This window comes from Falco peregrinus, chromosome 5 (genome assembly GCF_023634155.1).
Source record: "Falco peregrinus isolate bFalPer1 chromosome 5, bFalPer1.pri, whole genome shotgun sequence".
Taxonomy (NCBI): domain Eukaryota; kingdom Metazoa; phylum Chordata; class Aves; order Falconiformes; family Falconidae; genus Falco; species Falco peregrinus.
The window spans coordinates 15,577,419-15,594,205 of record NC_073725.1 but is presented as its reverse complement, the minus strand read 5'-3'; the positions used below and the strand labels follow the sequence as shown (position 1 = coordinate 15,594,205).

The following is a 16,787-nucleotide window of genomic DNA, read 5'->3' as shown; positions in this document are numbered from 1 at the left end:
AGTTCGCAGAAAGGCTTCCACTGCTGTTCCTGGGTAGTGGATCAAGCTGTTGAGCTGCTGTGATTCCAGCAAATGGCAACCCCATTGACAAGCTTAATAAGATGCCTGTGTAAAAGAAAAGAAAAGAGAGTTGCTTATAATGGACATGAGTCACAAGAAATCTGTTAAATTTCTAGGCAGTCATTGGAACACGTGGTCCAAATTCCCCAGTTGTTTGGGAAGACTCAAACTGGTTTAAATGGGCCTTGTAAATAGTTACTTCTGGTATAGGAATTCAGAAGAGCCTGATAAAGCAGCATGTGTCTTGCATGAAAGCGTGTTGCCTTCCTGCTGTTAATGCCTCGATGATATAATTGATTTAGCAGTTGAATTACAACATTAGAGGTAAATTAATAAATCTTTAATTATGAGCACTTTGATAGCAAATTAATTTCTTCAACTAACAACTTGACTAGGCCTGTATCAATTGATATAATTCATTAACCCATATGACAATCTATATTAGTTGTGCTTAACTTACCTGAGTGTATGAGGCAGAGAATTTTCTCAGCATAAATAAATTATCAAATCACTATTTATAGCCGGTTAATTAAAGAGCAAATTACTGAAGCAGTGTAGATTTCCTACTTAGTATAACATTGTCCCACTGATACGCGGTGAGCAAAGGATCATCCCATCACTTAATTTTTCTCTGTTCTCTATTACCTGTAAACTCCTGAGAAATGGTATGATGCCAGATTTCCCTCCTGATCAATTCTGTGCCACCATGCACTCTTCTAAAGACCTCTTTGCAGGCTTAATTGCTGCTCAACAACAGTGTTTAAATTGGGCTGGCACTACAATACCTTCGTTAAACTTCTAAATCTCTTGCCCTCCAGGACATCAGGCAAAGAAGAAAAAACGCCTGTAATTGCTGTGGAAGCCCAGTGCCCAGGATGTGAGATTAGGAAAAGGTGGCAATACTTGGCAATACTGAAAATTAATTCTGGAAGTCAGTTGTCAAGTAATGAAAGGTGTAATTAGCAAATAAATACTTTGCATCCTGACTAAAGTAAGTTTGAATTCATTTGTTTGTAGTACAATGCTGCAGCAGAATATAATTGTGTGAGTACAGTATTCTGGTAATGAACTGACGATTCCCAAGCAATTGCATTTGAAAAAAAGCAACCTTCAGGTACCTGGCACATTTTAAATCATATTCCAAAACGCAGTAATGTAGCACTTTTGTTTCTGTCATGCAGGCAAGGTCATACATTGCATTGTGAATCAAAAGAACATTCAAAACAGAATTTCCTTTTAAAGTAAATAACTTAAAATTTAGCTGATGAGGAGACATTAAAATATCATCTGTATGGGGAAAAGCAGTCAAGTGATTGATACACGCCTTGATAAAAAACTGTCCTTGTTGCGTGAAAATAAACAACAAAACTGCATTTCTCCCTACAAGTGGACTAAAAATGAGCAACCAAATAACAATGAAATTGAAACTCCATCAGTGAAGACCTGTATTCCCAGTGCTCACTTTCTAATTTGTGGAGGAATATGGCTGAAGAGCCTTCAAATAGCTGCATGGTGCTTTGACTTTCAGACTGCTGCCAGGCACTGCACTGCTTACTAGCATTTTGTGACTAGTCGAGAGTCGAGCTAAGTGGTGTAATATGTGAATATTTTTGTTGCCACTTCGAAGGACCAGCCTTATCCTCTACAAAACCCCTGTGTCCTCAGGGACATGTAAATTAAGAAGATTGGATTGACACTCTCAACATCAAATGAATATTGGGGAATAACAGCAGTCATCACAGTCTTTAAATTTCTGGGCTATATTTGGGATATAAAGTAAAACAAGACTTAGCATCCAGGCTTCAGGGCTCAGCTTTGAGGTAGCATTCAAGAGTTTTCAGTGAAAAAATTAATTCTTTTTTTTTTTCTTATGCCAGTGTAATCACATCTGAGTGGGTTACAGCACCTTATCCCATGAGCTGGTGCGGGTCATTATCCACTTGTGTTGATGTTTGCTGAGTGCTTGTTAAATATGCAGGGAGCACAATACATGGATATCTCCTCCCACTGAATGATTTCTATTTGTGGTACTTACAGCTGGGTCAGGATGTGTTGACTACCTCAGCAGAAGCTCTCTCTAATACCAAAGAGTCTATAGCTGACAATTTTATATATGTTTGTTAAGGCTCTGAAGGTCTTACCAGAGTAAGAGAAAGGGCTTTGACGTAATTCCATTTACTGTCTGAACCCTCTAGCAGGAGTAGCATGATCATTGCTTGTCTCTCTGTAATGACTCTGCAGGAGGTAAGCTGGTGCAGACAAGCATGCAGCGTTCTTATTGCTGCCTGCTCCAAAACACAGCTCCGTCCATGGCCATTGGAAGGGGTGGCCTCCAAAATATCACCTCCTGCAGCTGCTGGCCTTGTGCAAAGGGAGCCTCAGGGAGTTTGCTGGGCTTTCTCACCAGGGGATTGAATGTGGGCCAGCTCAAGTCTTTTTTTTTTAAACTTCAAGTCATGCTCATCCATTTTGGCCAGGTGTTAATGCAGAAAGGTAGCTCTTGAGCTGCTGTAATTTGCTATATATGGCAACTGGCAGTAGAATCAGAGGGAGAATGGCAATTCACTTTGAACAGAAATCTGCTCAAAGCACTTCTGGGAGGGGAGCAAACAGATTTTGGAGGTTAAAAGGGAGGGGTCCCCAGGCACCTTTGGAAAATCTTGTGTTAATGACACTATGATCACAGCATGTCATCAACATGGAGGCTCCTATAGGAAGATGGAGCCACAACCTTCCCTCAGCTGATGAAGAGCATCAAAGGTCTAGCATACCATTTACACTGAGTGGTAGCTCCTGTTTTGGAGTGCTGGCTCCGTCTCACAGATTGATACTATGCTCCAAAGTACTGTGTGTACCTCAAGTTAGAAAAAATAATAAAATTTGTTTTAAAAGTCAAGGCTTTAAAGCAACTAGTTATTCGGCAATGCAAGCCTATATTTTTGGATGCCTGAGAGGGTATTGTGTTAGGTCATTCTGAGTGATACCTCATAGCTAATTATGAAGACAACTTTGTGATTTAAGCAGGAATACAGATGAAAGAGCTTGCACAATCCTCTATGCTGAGGCATGAGACTACACAGGGCAGTGATAGCAGGGACCAAAGTGATGCCTGAGCACCCAGGGGAGCCCACCCTTGAGGCTCCAGGTCAGATAAAATCCTTGTGCTGCTTTGCAGGAAGTTCAGTTTGCTTGTAAAGAAGTTGCTTCAGTCTTTTATGCTTACCTGAAGCGATGGTCTCCCTTCAGACTTCTTCTGATCTCTAGCAGGACTCAAAATATTAAACACAAAAATTCAAAATTACAAGTGTTCCATATTAAATGTAAGAAAATGTAAAATATCTTCTAGAAAAAACAGGTAGTGCTATCTCACTGTGTTATCATGGTCCCCTCAGTGTTCAGTCCTCTTAATCATTTTTCATTGGAAAGACCTTAATTTATGCTGTGTTAATGATGTACTCTATAAAGAGACATTGTGCTTTTCAGGTTCACTGCAGCTGGCTCTTCAAAACTGGCTTGAATATTCACAGTGCAGCAGCTGGTGCAAGGAGTATTGTCCTTTATAACCCAAGGTCAACAGATAGGAAAAAGCCTCGTGTTTTACAGTTTTTACCTACTGAAGAAGTGCTGCAATTAGGCTCAGAGAAGCTGCAGTGTTCATGTTTGTCCTCAGTTAAAATTTTAGGGCTGGAGTTCTTTGCTGTTGCATGTTTTATGCCAAATCCTAATTCACAGGAGGCAAATTAAAATTGGCACACGTTTTCCTTGCCATCCCTGAGCCTGGACTGGCCAGGCAGTAAGTGAAAGCCTTTGCAGATGGCACAGTCTGGAGTTTCCCCCTCTGCAGGAGAGGAGCTTCCTCGGGGAGCTGGTCTCAATTCAGCAGCTCAGCGACCCCTCTGCCCTTCGGTGCTTCCCCGTAACGAGCCAGCAGAGGAAGAGTCAGCGCAGCGCCCGCAGCCAGGTGAGACAGTGACTAGCTCCAGAGGCCAGGCCAGGCCGGGGATTAGCCGCTGCGGTGTGTGCGTACATTTGGCAGCTGGGGCTCCGCTGTACAGGAGCACGGTGTGAGCCAGAGGCACTGCTGTGCCGGGCTCCTGGTGGCCCTTCCTGGCCTTAAAGCACCGTGTAGTGGGACTGACGCCGGTGCTGGGGGTTGGCCGGCGCTCCCCCGCCACCAGCCCTGTGGCACTGCGTTCATGGATGCGGTTGCAGTCTGCTTCTCTGGGACAGTGAGTGTTTTATAATTGATGGAGAATGCAGAGGGAGCCACGTGAAACAGCCAGTAGCCTGGTGGCTAAGATGGTCCCCAGTGGTGCAAGGGACCAAAGTCAGTGTTTCTGGTCTGAATCAGATGAAGCAGAGACCTTGGTCTGAGCCTCTGATGTCCAGGACAAGCAGCAGGGTTGTTTTCAAAGCCCTCCAGGCAAAAGTTTCATCAAACCTCTGTGGCCGACAAAGCCTCCAAACTTCTTGTTCAGCCTAAGCTGATGTTCCAGTGATGTGCTCTTTCCCTGGAAAATGCCTGACCATCTCTGTTCTTACAGGGACACAACAAGCAGGGCTCATCCCCTGTGGTTAACCACATGTGCTAGGTGCTTTGGCCTTAGGCCGGTTGAGCTTATCAGTTCTTTTGTTTTATAAGGAATGTGTTGGTTTTATTTTGTTATTTGGGAGGGCTTTTTAAAAACTGTTGTTGGTAAGAAATAGTGGGTGAGAATCCACTCAGATTGTGTCAGCGTCATCCAGCTAAAACTCACAGAATTAGGGCACAACAGGTCTGCCAGCACTGACAAATGCAGATGGGGTCCCATCAGCAATGTTATCAGGAAAGCAATTAGAGATCCGAGGGGATTACATGAAAGTCTTCCCAAGAAAGTAACAATTTTAATCTGTTTGCTTTCATTGCAGTCCGTACAGTGACTAAGGGTTCCCACTCCAGCCCGAAAGATGTGGTTTTCCTGACATGAGGCTGAGAAGACTGGGTGTCCTCTGACTCCCAGAACTATTTGAAAGAAATGAGTGTCTTTCTTCCCACAGGAGAAGAAAGTGAAACAAAGCAGGTATCTAGTGCATTCAGGGACAGGGTGACGATGCATTAATGCATTAGTTGAGCACTTGCACTTTTTTCTCACATATTTGAGCTTTCCTAAACGACAGTGAGAGTAGGAGGGATACCTTTTTATACTTTCCAGTATCTTTATGCAACCTAGAAAGCTTAGACTTACCAAGGAGGTTGATGATGACAACTGCACATGGTCCTAAAGCTAAAGGGGAGTTGTAGCTTCCCCAGAGATGCCTTTTGTTCCAGGAGATTGGGGATTCCCTTGGCACAAGGGTTCCCAACCGGTTTAGGTCCTGCTTTCTTCACACTGGGGACTGAGCATCACTCTTTCCCACCCCAGCTGAAACGATCTCCCTGTTCAGCTTGTGAACAACGTTACCAAGATTTGCCTGCCACTAGTAGTTAGCGGTTATTGCACCCACAGATTTTTGCAGGTTTTCTAACTGTGAGAGCTGGGAGTTGCTCAGATGTAGACATAAATCTGTAGTTGCTGGGAGTCTGCCAAGGATCGGTGTAAGTCTTAAAGTGCAAATATTGAGTGCCCATCTGTGCAGAGGCTACTTAACTGTATCATATTTTGTTACTGAGTAGATGAGAGAAACTACATGCAAATACCTATCAACAATCATATTTCTCTCGTCTTTTCAAGCATATAAGGCTAACTCCATCCAGGAACTTTTCAAAGAATTTATACATAGTATATATTATAAATTATCTGCTTCGTGCTTCAGAACAATGGAAAGTAACTGAGACAGTAAAAGTTATTAAGCAGAGGACAGTCAGTGGCCCTGAACAGACAACTGGGCTTTCTTAATGAAGAACTTTTCAACTAAGAAATAATAATGCTTGTTGTACTGTAATTCCAGTTGTTCAGACTGGAACCCCTTAAAGCCTGGGCTGTTTCTATGTATTTGTCTTTACAGCGCTTGGAAGCAGATCTTCATGGTTGTGACTGGGAGGTTTACAAGCTATCTAATATTTATGTCACATAAATAAAATAAACTACTTGCAGATAATTTCCATAAAGCCCATAATTTCCAGGAATTAAATGCTTCTCTTCCAGCCAACCTGTGGGCAAAAGGTTTTTGCCAACATTGGCAAGATTGTGCTTAGCTTTGAGCTTTACAGCCTAAAAAGAGTTAAAGACTTGGTTTACTGGTTTGTTTTCACTGTTTTTAATCATCAATTAAACTGAAAACAAGGGCTATAAATTATGGTGACGTTTGCAATGACTTTTCATTTGTGGGATAGAGATGTGATGGTGTGAAAGCACTTTTAATAATAAAAATAATTATTAGTAACTTCCTCAGGAGTCACCAAGCAAAGTGTAAATTGCTTTCTGCTTGGTGTCAAATTTTCACGTAAGGTAGTGTATCATGGAAATTTTCAGTCTTGTTAAAATTCAGATGACCTAAAAACAATGCTACCCTTTGCTTCTGTACTTTTTGTCATCTCAGCTGACAAATGTGATTCGTATAGATTTAGTCAGCATTTTATAATGACTTCTACTGAAAATACAGACTGTTGGTTTTTCATTGTTGGGCTGTAAAATGTATAGGGAACAGTGGGTTTATTTGTTGAACTAAGAACTTGCTAAAAACGTAACAGCCACAAAAAAACATGCTTTGGGCTGAATAGCAGCACCTGCTCTCTATTTAATAGAATTTGCATATTTATGGTTTTCCAACTATTTTTTTACAGGAAATGCAGCAGCAGGATGAATTTTCAGACCATAGTTCTGTAGACCAAAGATTTTCCTCAGTTCATGAGACAGCTGTATCATTATTGAATATATCATTTCCATGGTATTTCATGAGCCTGATTAAAATTTCCCCAAAATAATTGTCCTTTTGGTGAGAAGACAGTGAATTCTCCACAGTCCTTTCACTCTTGGCTGCTCTCACCTCAAAGATGTCAAGTAACATCCACTGAAAATATGTTGCTTTTGTGCTAGTTACATGTTTGCTGGAAACAGAGTGGAGAGCAGGTACCAGTTATCTGTGTGAGACACTTGAGTTCTCCACACAGCTGATCTGTGCTAAATGCTAAAGCATGGTCTTGAGATGCAGAGCTTTAGGTCCTGTAGGTAATTCTCTGTTTCCTTGGTTCCCAAAGGCATGCTGACAAAGCTGTGGTTATGATCATTTGAAAGCCTGAGCTACAAGGTGACAGTAAGCTCCTACCCAATCCTTGTTCATACATATATATGTAATAGCTTATACTTCATTTAAATTTGATAGAAGAAGAAGAAAAAAATCCCTCTCAGGCTGGTTGGTTTTCCTCACCCTCACTTTTCAACTAATGGTGGAAGATGTGGAGGAGATCCTCAGTCTGTACTTTAACCATTGAATTACTTCTTTGTCAGTGAAATTTTAGCTAGGATGAAGAATTGTTTCCTCACTGAAATTACCGTGTTTATCACAGTTCCACAAAGCTCACTGCTTTTCATAAGCTCACAGATGAATCATGCAGACTGCATAAGAAGGCTGAATTTTAGTATCTGTTCGTCTGTCTTTTGAGCTTCCTTTGATTTGACGCTATCTGACTGTAAGGGTGGCTTTGCAGTTCTTCGGCAGTGATGGTGGGCCGACAGGAAAGGAGGCAAACATTTCTACTAACTGTCCATCCACAGTGAGCAGCACAGAGAGAAGAAAACTTTCAAACCCAGCTTCCAGCTTCCTCTGGGTTTCACAAGAGGATTCAGAAAGTCCAAAGCAAGCAGACCTTTTCTTCACTGTATTTTAATTTTTGCTGTTGAGATGATGCTTTACACTGTGGAGGCCTGCTTTGGTGTTTGTATGTCATTCACAGTTCCCCAAGGGGAAGCTCACAGGGTGGCTGCATCCAGATGGGCCTGCCAAGTAATCCTGGCTGCTCAGCAGGGTGCCACCTTCTGTGGAGTGACAAGGGCCTAAAGAGATGAAGAGGGAAAGCAGCGTGATTCCGTCCCAGGAGGTGAAGATGCAAGTCCTATTCTCTGTATAAATTGTCCTTGAAGGGAAAGTGCAGGTAAAGCTGTACCACAAAACAGATGTTCAGATTGTGGTGTCAGCTGAAGCACTGATCTTTTTAAGGTCTGTTGACACGGCCCAAAGATGCATGTAGCTGTCAATTGTTTCTTTTGAAAATTAGTTTTGCTTTAATAGATTGGAGAAATTCCTTGTTCTAGCAAAGTCTAGAAATAACAGATGGCTCATATGTCAGGCATCAGCAAATCCTAAAGCTGTGGGCATGACCCCTGTCCACGTCCTGTTGAGAAATCTACCTGCCTTCAGGATTAGGTTGCCCAAGAGTTTGGTGTTTTCTGTAACAAGACCCAAAGTGTAAGTTCTACTTGCTTATAACGTGCTGTTGTTGGTCTCAAAAGCTGTCTTCCCAAAAGTAATGGAAGTTTTATGTGGTTGCTGGTGTCCTTCTTTGTGTTTGGGAGCTCGTTCAAGCTGAGAAGTTCTAACTCTGAATGTTCAGTTGGTGAGGCTAGGCAAAGCTAAATAGTGTTTTCTTTAAGTGTTTGAGCCTTCATCGTCCATGCAAGTAGAAGTACTGTTACTGATTTTGGGTGACAGGATTAAGGACATACAGCATGGGGTCAACATTGTGTCAGACTGCTATGGACCTGCGTTTCAGGTTAGTATGTATGGAACATGACGCATGGATGACATGAAATGGATCCCGCAGGTATTGGATAAGTTGTTGTGGCCAATGACGAGTCAGCCTTTTTTTTTTTTTTAAGTGTCTGCGGCACTGTAGATCATGACCTCCTTGATGATTAGTGGCATGGAACTGCACCTAGCAATAGTATTCTCACCAGTTTTCATTAAGGTTTCACACTCATCCAGCATTTCTAAAGAGAGTGTTAAGGCTTTGCAGTTGACTATGAGAGCAGGAATACCTGAGAAAGAACAGCCTCTAATAAGTGGCAGAAGTCAAATGGAGATTATATCTTGTGTTTATATAGCTTCTCTTAACCTAGAGTCTTCTGTGAGAGTTACTGAATTTATTGAACTGTTCTGTTCACCACTGCTGCTTTGTCATGAGTCACTCAAGCTGGTTATCAGTGCTTAGCACTGCTGCACAGTAGTCAAAGCAAGGGAATGGAGCTGGGCTTCCCTTGCTGAAGACCTGCCAGACTTTCTAGCCAAAGAACAGGGCAGCTGAAATACACTGACAAAGCAGATGGGAGACAAGGTACACTAAGGCTAATGATAACAGCATGCTGCTGAAGAATTGTGTATTGCTTGTGTAGCTGCTGGCATTGCTTCTTTTGACATAGATTTTTCCATGCAATCCCATGCTTTGACGTGCTGGATTGATGCATTATTTCAATAATGTGGGAAGACTGGGGAAATTCAGTGAAATGGTTGTATTTCAATACTGTGTCTGTCAATGAAAGAATGTCAGTCAGTCACAGGCTGGAAAAAGCCAAGTGTCTTACTGCTATGTGAGACTGAAATTCTTAACATCCCTGTGTGCAGACCTGTGCCTCCATTTTCAGGCACTTTACTCCTTTGAGTAGTCACATATTTAACCTGTGTTGAGCACAAGTGTAGATCCTGCTGCATTTTGCAATGGAGAACCCTTTCCCCACATTCCAGCAGCAGGGTAGAGATGAGGAGAAACGGTAAACAGAGAAAATTCAGTTACTGCCTGAGGACATCTGCTGTACCAATGAAGCAATTAAAATGACACCATTAAATTAACACTTTATATACTTACAAGGAATGAGTTTAGGAGATTGCTATGGCTATCAAGAAAGACTTCAAACTGATCATTTAAATGTGTTGATTATTGGATCTGCTGATGCACTATTTCATGAGGTGACCATTCTTCTGCAAGTGGTTGGAATAAATCACTTTCCACTTAGATCTCATGGAGATCCTATTTAAATGACTGGTCATCTGACATAAGGAATATTTCATGTTTTAGCAGTAATGGTGATTTCAAGTCACATTGATTGCAAGAGGAGATCAAAAAAATTTTGAGATAGGCTAAGGACCTGAATGAAGGTAGCCGATATCCTTTCCCACTTACGTTATTCTCATGCTTTGCATCACTGTTACCAGAACCATCATTTTTAGCTAGTCTAAGCAAAGAGATTAAGAATTGAATTCGTAAGTAAGGCTGCTTTCCTTCTTGTGACAGTCTTGTCTTGGCATAGTCAAAGCACATTGACACAGCTGTGTGAGAAGACAGCAATGGCAACACTGGTTTGCATCTGTTCAATGACTGGTAGCATCTGTTTGGTGATTAGCTAAAAGTTTTCAGCTGTTAGAGTTGTCAATCTGACATCTTTGATGAGCACTAAAATAAGTATGTGCTACCAGGAAATGCTCATTTTTTCCCCTCTGCTTTTGATTTGCTTGACTCTTTGTGTCCTTGCCGATAACTACAAGTAAGGCTAATGCATTACAAACCCTGAAAAGTGAAGCAAGTGGCTGTCATTTTTTGCACAACAGATGTTCCTGATCAGGAATCAGGCAAAGGATCTCATCACTCTTCCTCTGAGCAATTTGATTTGTCTGTTCCATGGCACACCAGCTACCTCCTGTCTAGTGACTGATGCGCCCAAGTCCTACTTCATTTTAGGATCAGTTCCTTTAATCTCACAGAATTATTAGGGGTTTTTTTCTGTGCCAGAGCAAAGAGAGTGGAAAAAAGGAAATCGCTTCATTGCTTATGCTGTCACCAATAATGCATCATAATGAAAAGCAGCAAAAGCCTACTTCAAAAACCAAGTACTACGTTTTGGGAGAACTGGAAAGTATTCTATGAATACTTTCTTGAATAAATAGCAATTTTGATTTGATGGTGTTTCTTTAGCAGTTGTAAGGCTCAGAGGTAGGGATAAGTAGGATAAGTAGCGTATAACCCATCAAATTCTTGTAATGCAAGTTAGCAATGTGGAAAAATAGATATATTTTTAAGAAAAGTTGTTTGCTGTGGATCTAATTCTCCTCTCCTTAATCATGCAAGTTGTCTAAAATGAGTAATTACTGGGGGATTTGCTTGCTTTTCCATTTAATTTGAAAAAAACTGTATTGCTCTGCTGTTCTGTAGTGATGGATGGGTGCTGCTGGAGATGTAAATTCTGTAGTTATTCTATAGTTGATTTCCCAGCTATTAGTCTAGCACAAGATGTTCATTTTGCCTATGTGCAGCTCCTGACTCTGACACCTAACTGATCTAGTACACCCAATGGGGAGCAGTCATTGCTCACCCTGCAGAGGAGGCTGCAGACTGTGCCCCATATTCCTACCAATGTCTACCAAAAGACTTGTTAGAAGGGAGAGACCAGGGAAGCTGGCCTTACCTTGTGCATGTGGCCAGCCCTGCACAAACATGGAAGCAGCTGCCCATACAAATAGTAGTGTTCATGGCCACAGTCACAGATGTCAGTCCTGATAAATGAGCAAACTGTATTTGAGGAGCTCGTTGTATTCCGTCACTGGTAGAAAAAGAAACCACTCATATGACCTCTTTTCTGTTTGGCAGGTTGACAGGACAGAAGTGATTCGAACCTGTATAAATCCCATTTTCTCCAAGCTGTTCACGGTGGACTTCTATTTTGAAGAGGTGCAGAGGTTGCGTTTTGAAGTCCATGACATTAGCAGCAATCACAATGGGCTGAAGGAAGCAGATTTTCTTGGTGGCATGGAGTGCACTCTTGGACAGGTAGGTATCGCTGCCATTTTTGCCCCTTGTCATTCATCTTTTGTATGTATCTGAAATATATCGCTTTGTTAAATGGCTGGTGGGTGAGATTTGTCATTCATGACAAAATTATTAATCAGTACTTTGAACAGAATAATTAAGAACTTATACTGGTTTGATTTACTACTGTAGTATAGCTTCAAGTCAGACAGTGTTGTAGGAAACTGAGTGGCAGTGTTTGGCCTTGTGCAGTAAGAGACCAGGTTCATTAGACTGATTTGGGAGATAGTTACTGTTCCTAACACTTTATGGGATTTAAAGCAAGTTCCAAGTCTGAGGAATGCTTACAAATACACTTTTTTTCACAGGAAGTCGTGCCTGCTGATGTGGCAAATAGAGTGATAGGGTTGGATTCATTTCCCTGACTCTCAGTCATTCAAAAGTTAGGTGTCTAGGTTAAGTTACTCTTCTGATTTCCATCTTTAGTTCAGTGGAGAGAAACAGACAGTTCCAAGAGTTGATTCATCCCACCTGAACACCCATCATAGATTACAATAAATTGCCTTGAGGAGATGCTTGTCTTTCCTCATCAGATATCAGAGAGGGTCTAGACAGCTGGCTTAGAGTAGATACCTAACTTTTTAGATGACTAAATTTAAGGGTGATGAGTCCTACCCACAGGATCAATATCTAGAGCTTGTCAGAGCCAGGTCTGCAGTGAAATCCTGTATTGTTGACTGGTAGCACACTACAGTGTCCCAGGTATCACAGTTTATTTCTGACTGGCAGACTTCTTGTTATGCAGGATCTCATAACACAGATCTTGGCTCTGTCCATAATGGCAATGCCAAGGATGGTCTCAGTTTCACTGAGCTGAGTGTGAATTTGCTCTCCATTCTGTGGTAGCTCGTGTGATGAGACAGGCAGTGCTTTCATTTAGATTATCCCTTGAGGTGTTTCCACGTAAATTTGTACCCTGAACATGGTAGCTTGGCATGGAAGGTGCTGCAAAGCTTTTGTTTCCTATTTTCGCACCTTTTGTTGTTGCTCCCTCAGCCTTACTGCACATGAATCCCTTTATTTTTCTTCCCAAAGCCACTGAAAGAAGAAAAGTCCTCTCAGTGAGAGAATTAATATGAAATAGATGTATTTACTAAATTGAAAGCTCAACATGAAGATACTGGTATTTAGGATATTTAAAGTGCATATAAAGTCTGGTTTTTTTGACAGACTTCTTGTGGCCTTAATGAAAATAAGCTATTCTATAACACCAAGGAGAATGAGAAACAAAAGAAAGAAGCTATTACAGTGTTCTTGCTTAATTGGCTTGAAAAAGGAGGAGGAAAAAAAGTCATTGCTGCTGCCTGTAGCATAAATGTCTTTATAATGATTTGATCTCTATAAATAGCACACAGCTGGGTTGGTTGCAGTGTAATTTTAATGGTAACCAAGAAAAAATAATAACAGTGTGAAATCTGTTCACAGTATTGTAGCCTTGAGGACTCTGATCTCATATTTAGACTTTTTTGATGGGGTTTCCCCCCCCCCCCCCTCTAGTTTTTTAACTTTACATAATTCCTCAACTGATTTAAAACCCAAAAATGTTAACACTGGAATTGCAGTCCAAGCAAAGCCATTATGAGAAATCCAGCATTGAAAATCCTGCAGTACAGGCTGTACAATAGGAGTTTACACGTAAGCTTAACTCTTCAGTGTAGTTACTGCATTTTTTAACTAATGGTAATAGGGCCGTGGCTTTTCTTGAGATAATTTTGACATGATTTTGTTGCTCTGCCTCACTTGAATGCCTGAATAAAACATGATTTTGTGTGAGTATGTGCCTGCCTATCAATTCACTTTCCCATTGCAAGTAGGTCTTACCTGATACATGTAGGAAGGCTGTAGATTTTTACGCATAGTCTGAAAGACTGGTTCCCTCTCCACCATAAATGTGCCAACTTCTGTTGCTCTCTTCTAGGTAATAGTTGGTCTATAAGAGATTCGCTGCTACCCGTACCTGTTTGTAGATCATCATTTAGATGTGTAGTAAACCTGCATTTTTGCCAGAATCATGTAATACTCCTACCTAAAACAAAATCAGTAGGAATAATAAGTGCTGGGGAAGGCGATAGCATGGTTATACAGTAAGCTGACAGAGGAAAGTGAGTTTTCTGTTTCTTCTGATCTATCTAAATCCTACATGTAGCCTACCTGATAGATACAAGCTTATTGAAAATTTGGAGTGTTGAATGTGAACAATGGAGAAATGTGTTCTTTCAGAAGGTGTCATTACTAGTAGTTTAATACTTTTATTAGTATTGGTAGTAGTAGTTTAATAACCTTTATAGTATAATAAACCTATGTCCCAAGGGAGTGACTTGTAGGCTGTTAGATACTGAATGTACACCGTCTAGTGACATCCCTCTGGATATTCAGCAAGATTTATTTCTTCTGCTCTTGCCAGGGCAATCCAATTCTGTGCCTTTACTGGTAAATACTGTGGCTAGCAGCATCCTGGCGTGCAGTCAGTTATAACTGGATTTGAAGAGTAGATGCATCAAGGGGAATTCCATATGCCACAGTATTTAAACACATTAGAACAAGTGGTTGTGGATAGATACCTGCTGAGTGTAATTAAGAAAATGTCAATGTGCTAAATAGAGACATTTCCTTAAAGTAGTTTCTTTTGTCCATCATGCTCAAAAGTTGCCCTTTCAAAGAAAATAACAGCAGTACCTCTTGAAGGGTTTGAGGGGGAGAAGGTTTAGTGCAAGGTTTTTTGTGGAAATTTTTTGGTCTGTTTTAAAGTACTGAAAGTCTGTTCCTTCCACTCAGAAAGACTCATTTTACATTCCAGTTTCCCAGCTTCTTCGGTAATGTGCCGAATTGCAGAATGTTAACAAATGGAATGATAGTGAGATCAAAAAAGCCCTAAAATACTAGAGAAGGTGCTCAATTTGGAAGTGCAAACTAATTTTCCTCAATCAGTAGCATAATCTTAAAATATGGTCTGCAATTGCATGTAGTTTATAAAATAGAGTTTCTTAAGGATCTTTACCTCAAAGAATCTACCATACTCCAACCAATTAAGCTATCCATGCTGTATTACTTAAATAAACTGGCGTTGTTAAATGGTAGGTTAAGGCACATAATTAAAACCTCTGCATTTTTAAAATATGATACTATTTTTCATTTTAGAGGTAATTTCTAAGTAACTGAATAAGACTAACATCTAATAATACTGGTTTTTTAACAATTAAGCTGTGTAGTCATATGGTAGCTACTTAAGCAAGGAAACTATACTGTGTTGTGCTTGTAACATCACAAAGATTATTCCAAATCTGAAACGTATTTGTGATATTATGGGACACCTTTTTTTTTTTAACAGTGATATTCTTCAAAATGCAACAGAGCATGAAGCATCCTTTATCCAAATGTGTTTGTGAAACGTTATTTGGGTTTTACCTTTGACGTTGTTTAGAAATATTGCTATAGAAAGAGTGGATCAATTCTAGGAAAGTTAACATTTCTAGTTTTTACCCTAATTTTAGGTATTTGTGCACAGAATTCCTATGTGGAAGACATTTCTTATCAGAATTTGAGCATGCAACCACCTTGTTCTGACAGAATCTGTTAATTCTTGAGTTCAAGGCTGAGTCTGGATAATCTCATTCCACATGAAATAACTTTGAGAAGATATGGTTGAGAAACCTGTGTGAGGCTGGAAGCAGAGACTAAACTGTGACAGAACAGTGTGTGTGTTTCAAGTGGGCCTAACGAAAGCTGAAATTGGAGGGAAAGTTTAGTGCAATTTACTTGAAATGCCATGCAAGGAGGTAGCATAGACATTTGGGAATGTGTGCTCTTCCTGTTCAAATTGTAAAGTAATTTAAGCGAGGAGGGACCTCGGGAGTCTCTAGTTCAGTCTACTGCTCAAAACAGGTTAGAGCAGATTGCTCAGGGGCTTGTCCAGTCCCATTTTGAATGTCTCCAAGGATGGAGATCTTTATAGCCTCTCTGGGCTTTGTCCCAGTGCTTTGCCACTGTCTCAACAGCAATGGCTTCCTGTCCCTAGGGCTTGCCTACCTCTGGCAAGACCAGAGAAAAGCAGAGGCATAATGAACCCTCACTCTTGTGTAGCGTTGAAATATTTACAAATACTTGTAGTAGCCTTCAAGTGGTAAAAGAAAGTCTGAATATGCAAATCAGAAGTAAAACAAGCAGCGATGACTTAGCTGTAGCTGGGCTTGCTTTGGGAGGAAGGGAATAATAGCAGCCTTTTCAAGCTGCTGCTGTAGATGACAGCTCTCATGCTTTGGAGCGTGGTTTGGCACTGTGCTTTTCACTGCAACAGAAGTGGCTTGGGATGCTCCATCAGGCTGTGCATCTGCGCACTAGTTTTCTAGCTTTCTGATTCACTCTAAATAGTTGCTGTTCTTTGCATAGGCACTGGCAATCAGAGTCACCCGTGTATCTTCGTAGTGATAAGCAGTGAAATCGCAAGCAGTGATATTTTAACTGCCATTTTGGGGCACCACTATATAAAGGTGGCCTCTTGCATTCATATAGTTGCTTTAGGTGCTATGAATCAGTTCATCCTTCATTCTGGCTTTACAAATGATGTCTCTAACAGAGTAAATTCTCCCCCTTCTCTTCCACTTTTGTTTTTCCTTTTCCCCTTCCCCATTCCTAGGTAAAATGTTCACGCACTCCACTCACACAGACTCATCACTTCCAACTGAACCCTCATCTAATCACTGGAGGTTTTATATTTCTGTTGGCTTTTGCTCACAAAAACTGTGATTGATTGTTTCAAAGGGCAGGATATAGTTGTTTAGGGGGAAGGGGGGTTCAGTCAAGAGGGCTGGGTTTTGTTATCCGTGCAGAAACAATAGAAACGAATTTTAGATGGACAAGTACTGTCAGAAATTTGATAGCCTAATTTTCATGGTTCAGCTGGGATAACAGAACCCCAAACCCAAATCCTTTTCTGTTTATGTGTTAGTGCCTTCAC

General features: G+C 40.9%; 1 protein-coding gene across 3 annotated transcripts in view; it reads left to right on the top strand.

The window, feature by feature from the left end:
* The window catches only part of CPNE4 (copine 4), a 315,514-nt gene that overhangs the window by 184,140 nt on the left and 114,587 nt on the right, over positions 1-16,787 (top strand). For all 3 annotated transcript variants that reach the window (XM_055806291.1, XM_005242246.4, XM_055806292.1), the window contains exon 3: positions 11,615-11,794. In XM_055806291.1, the coding sequence (XP_055662266.1) occupies positions 11,615-11,794 (180 nt within the window). The remainder of the gene's footprint in view (positions 1-11,614; positions 11,795-16,787) is intronic.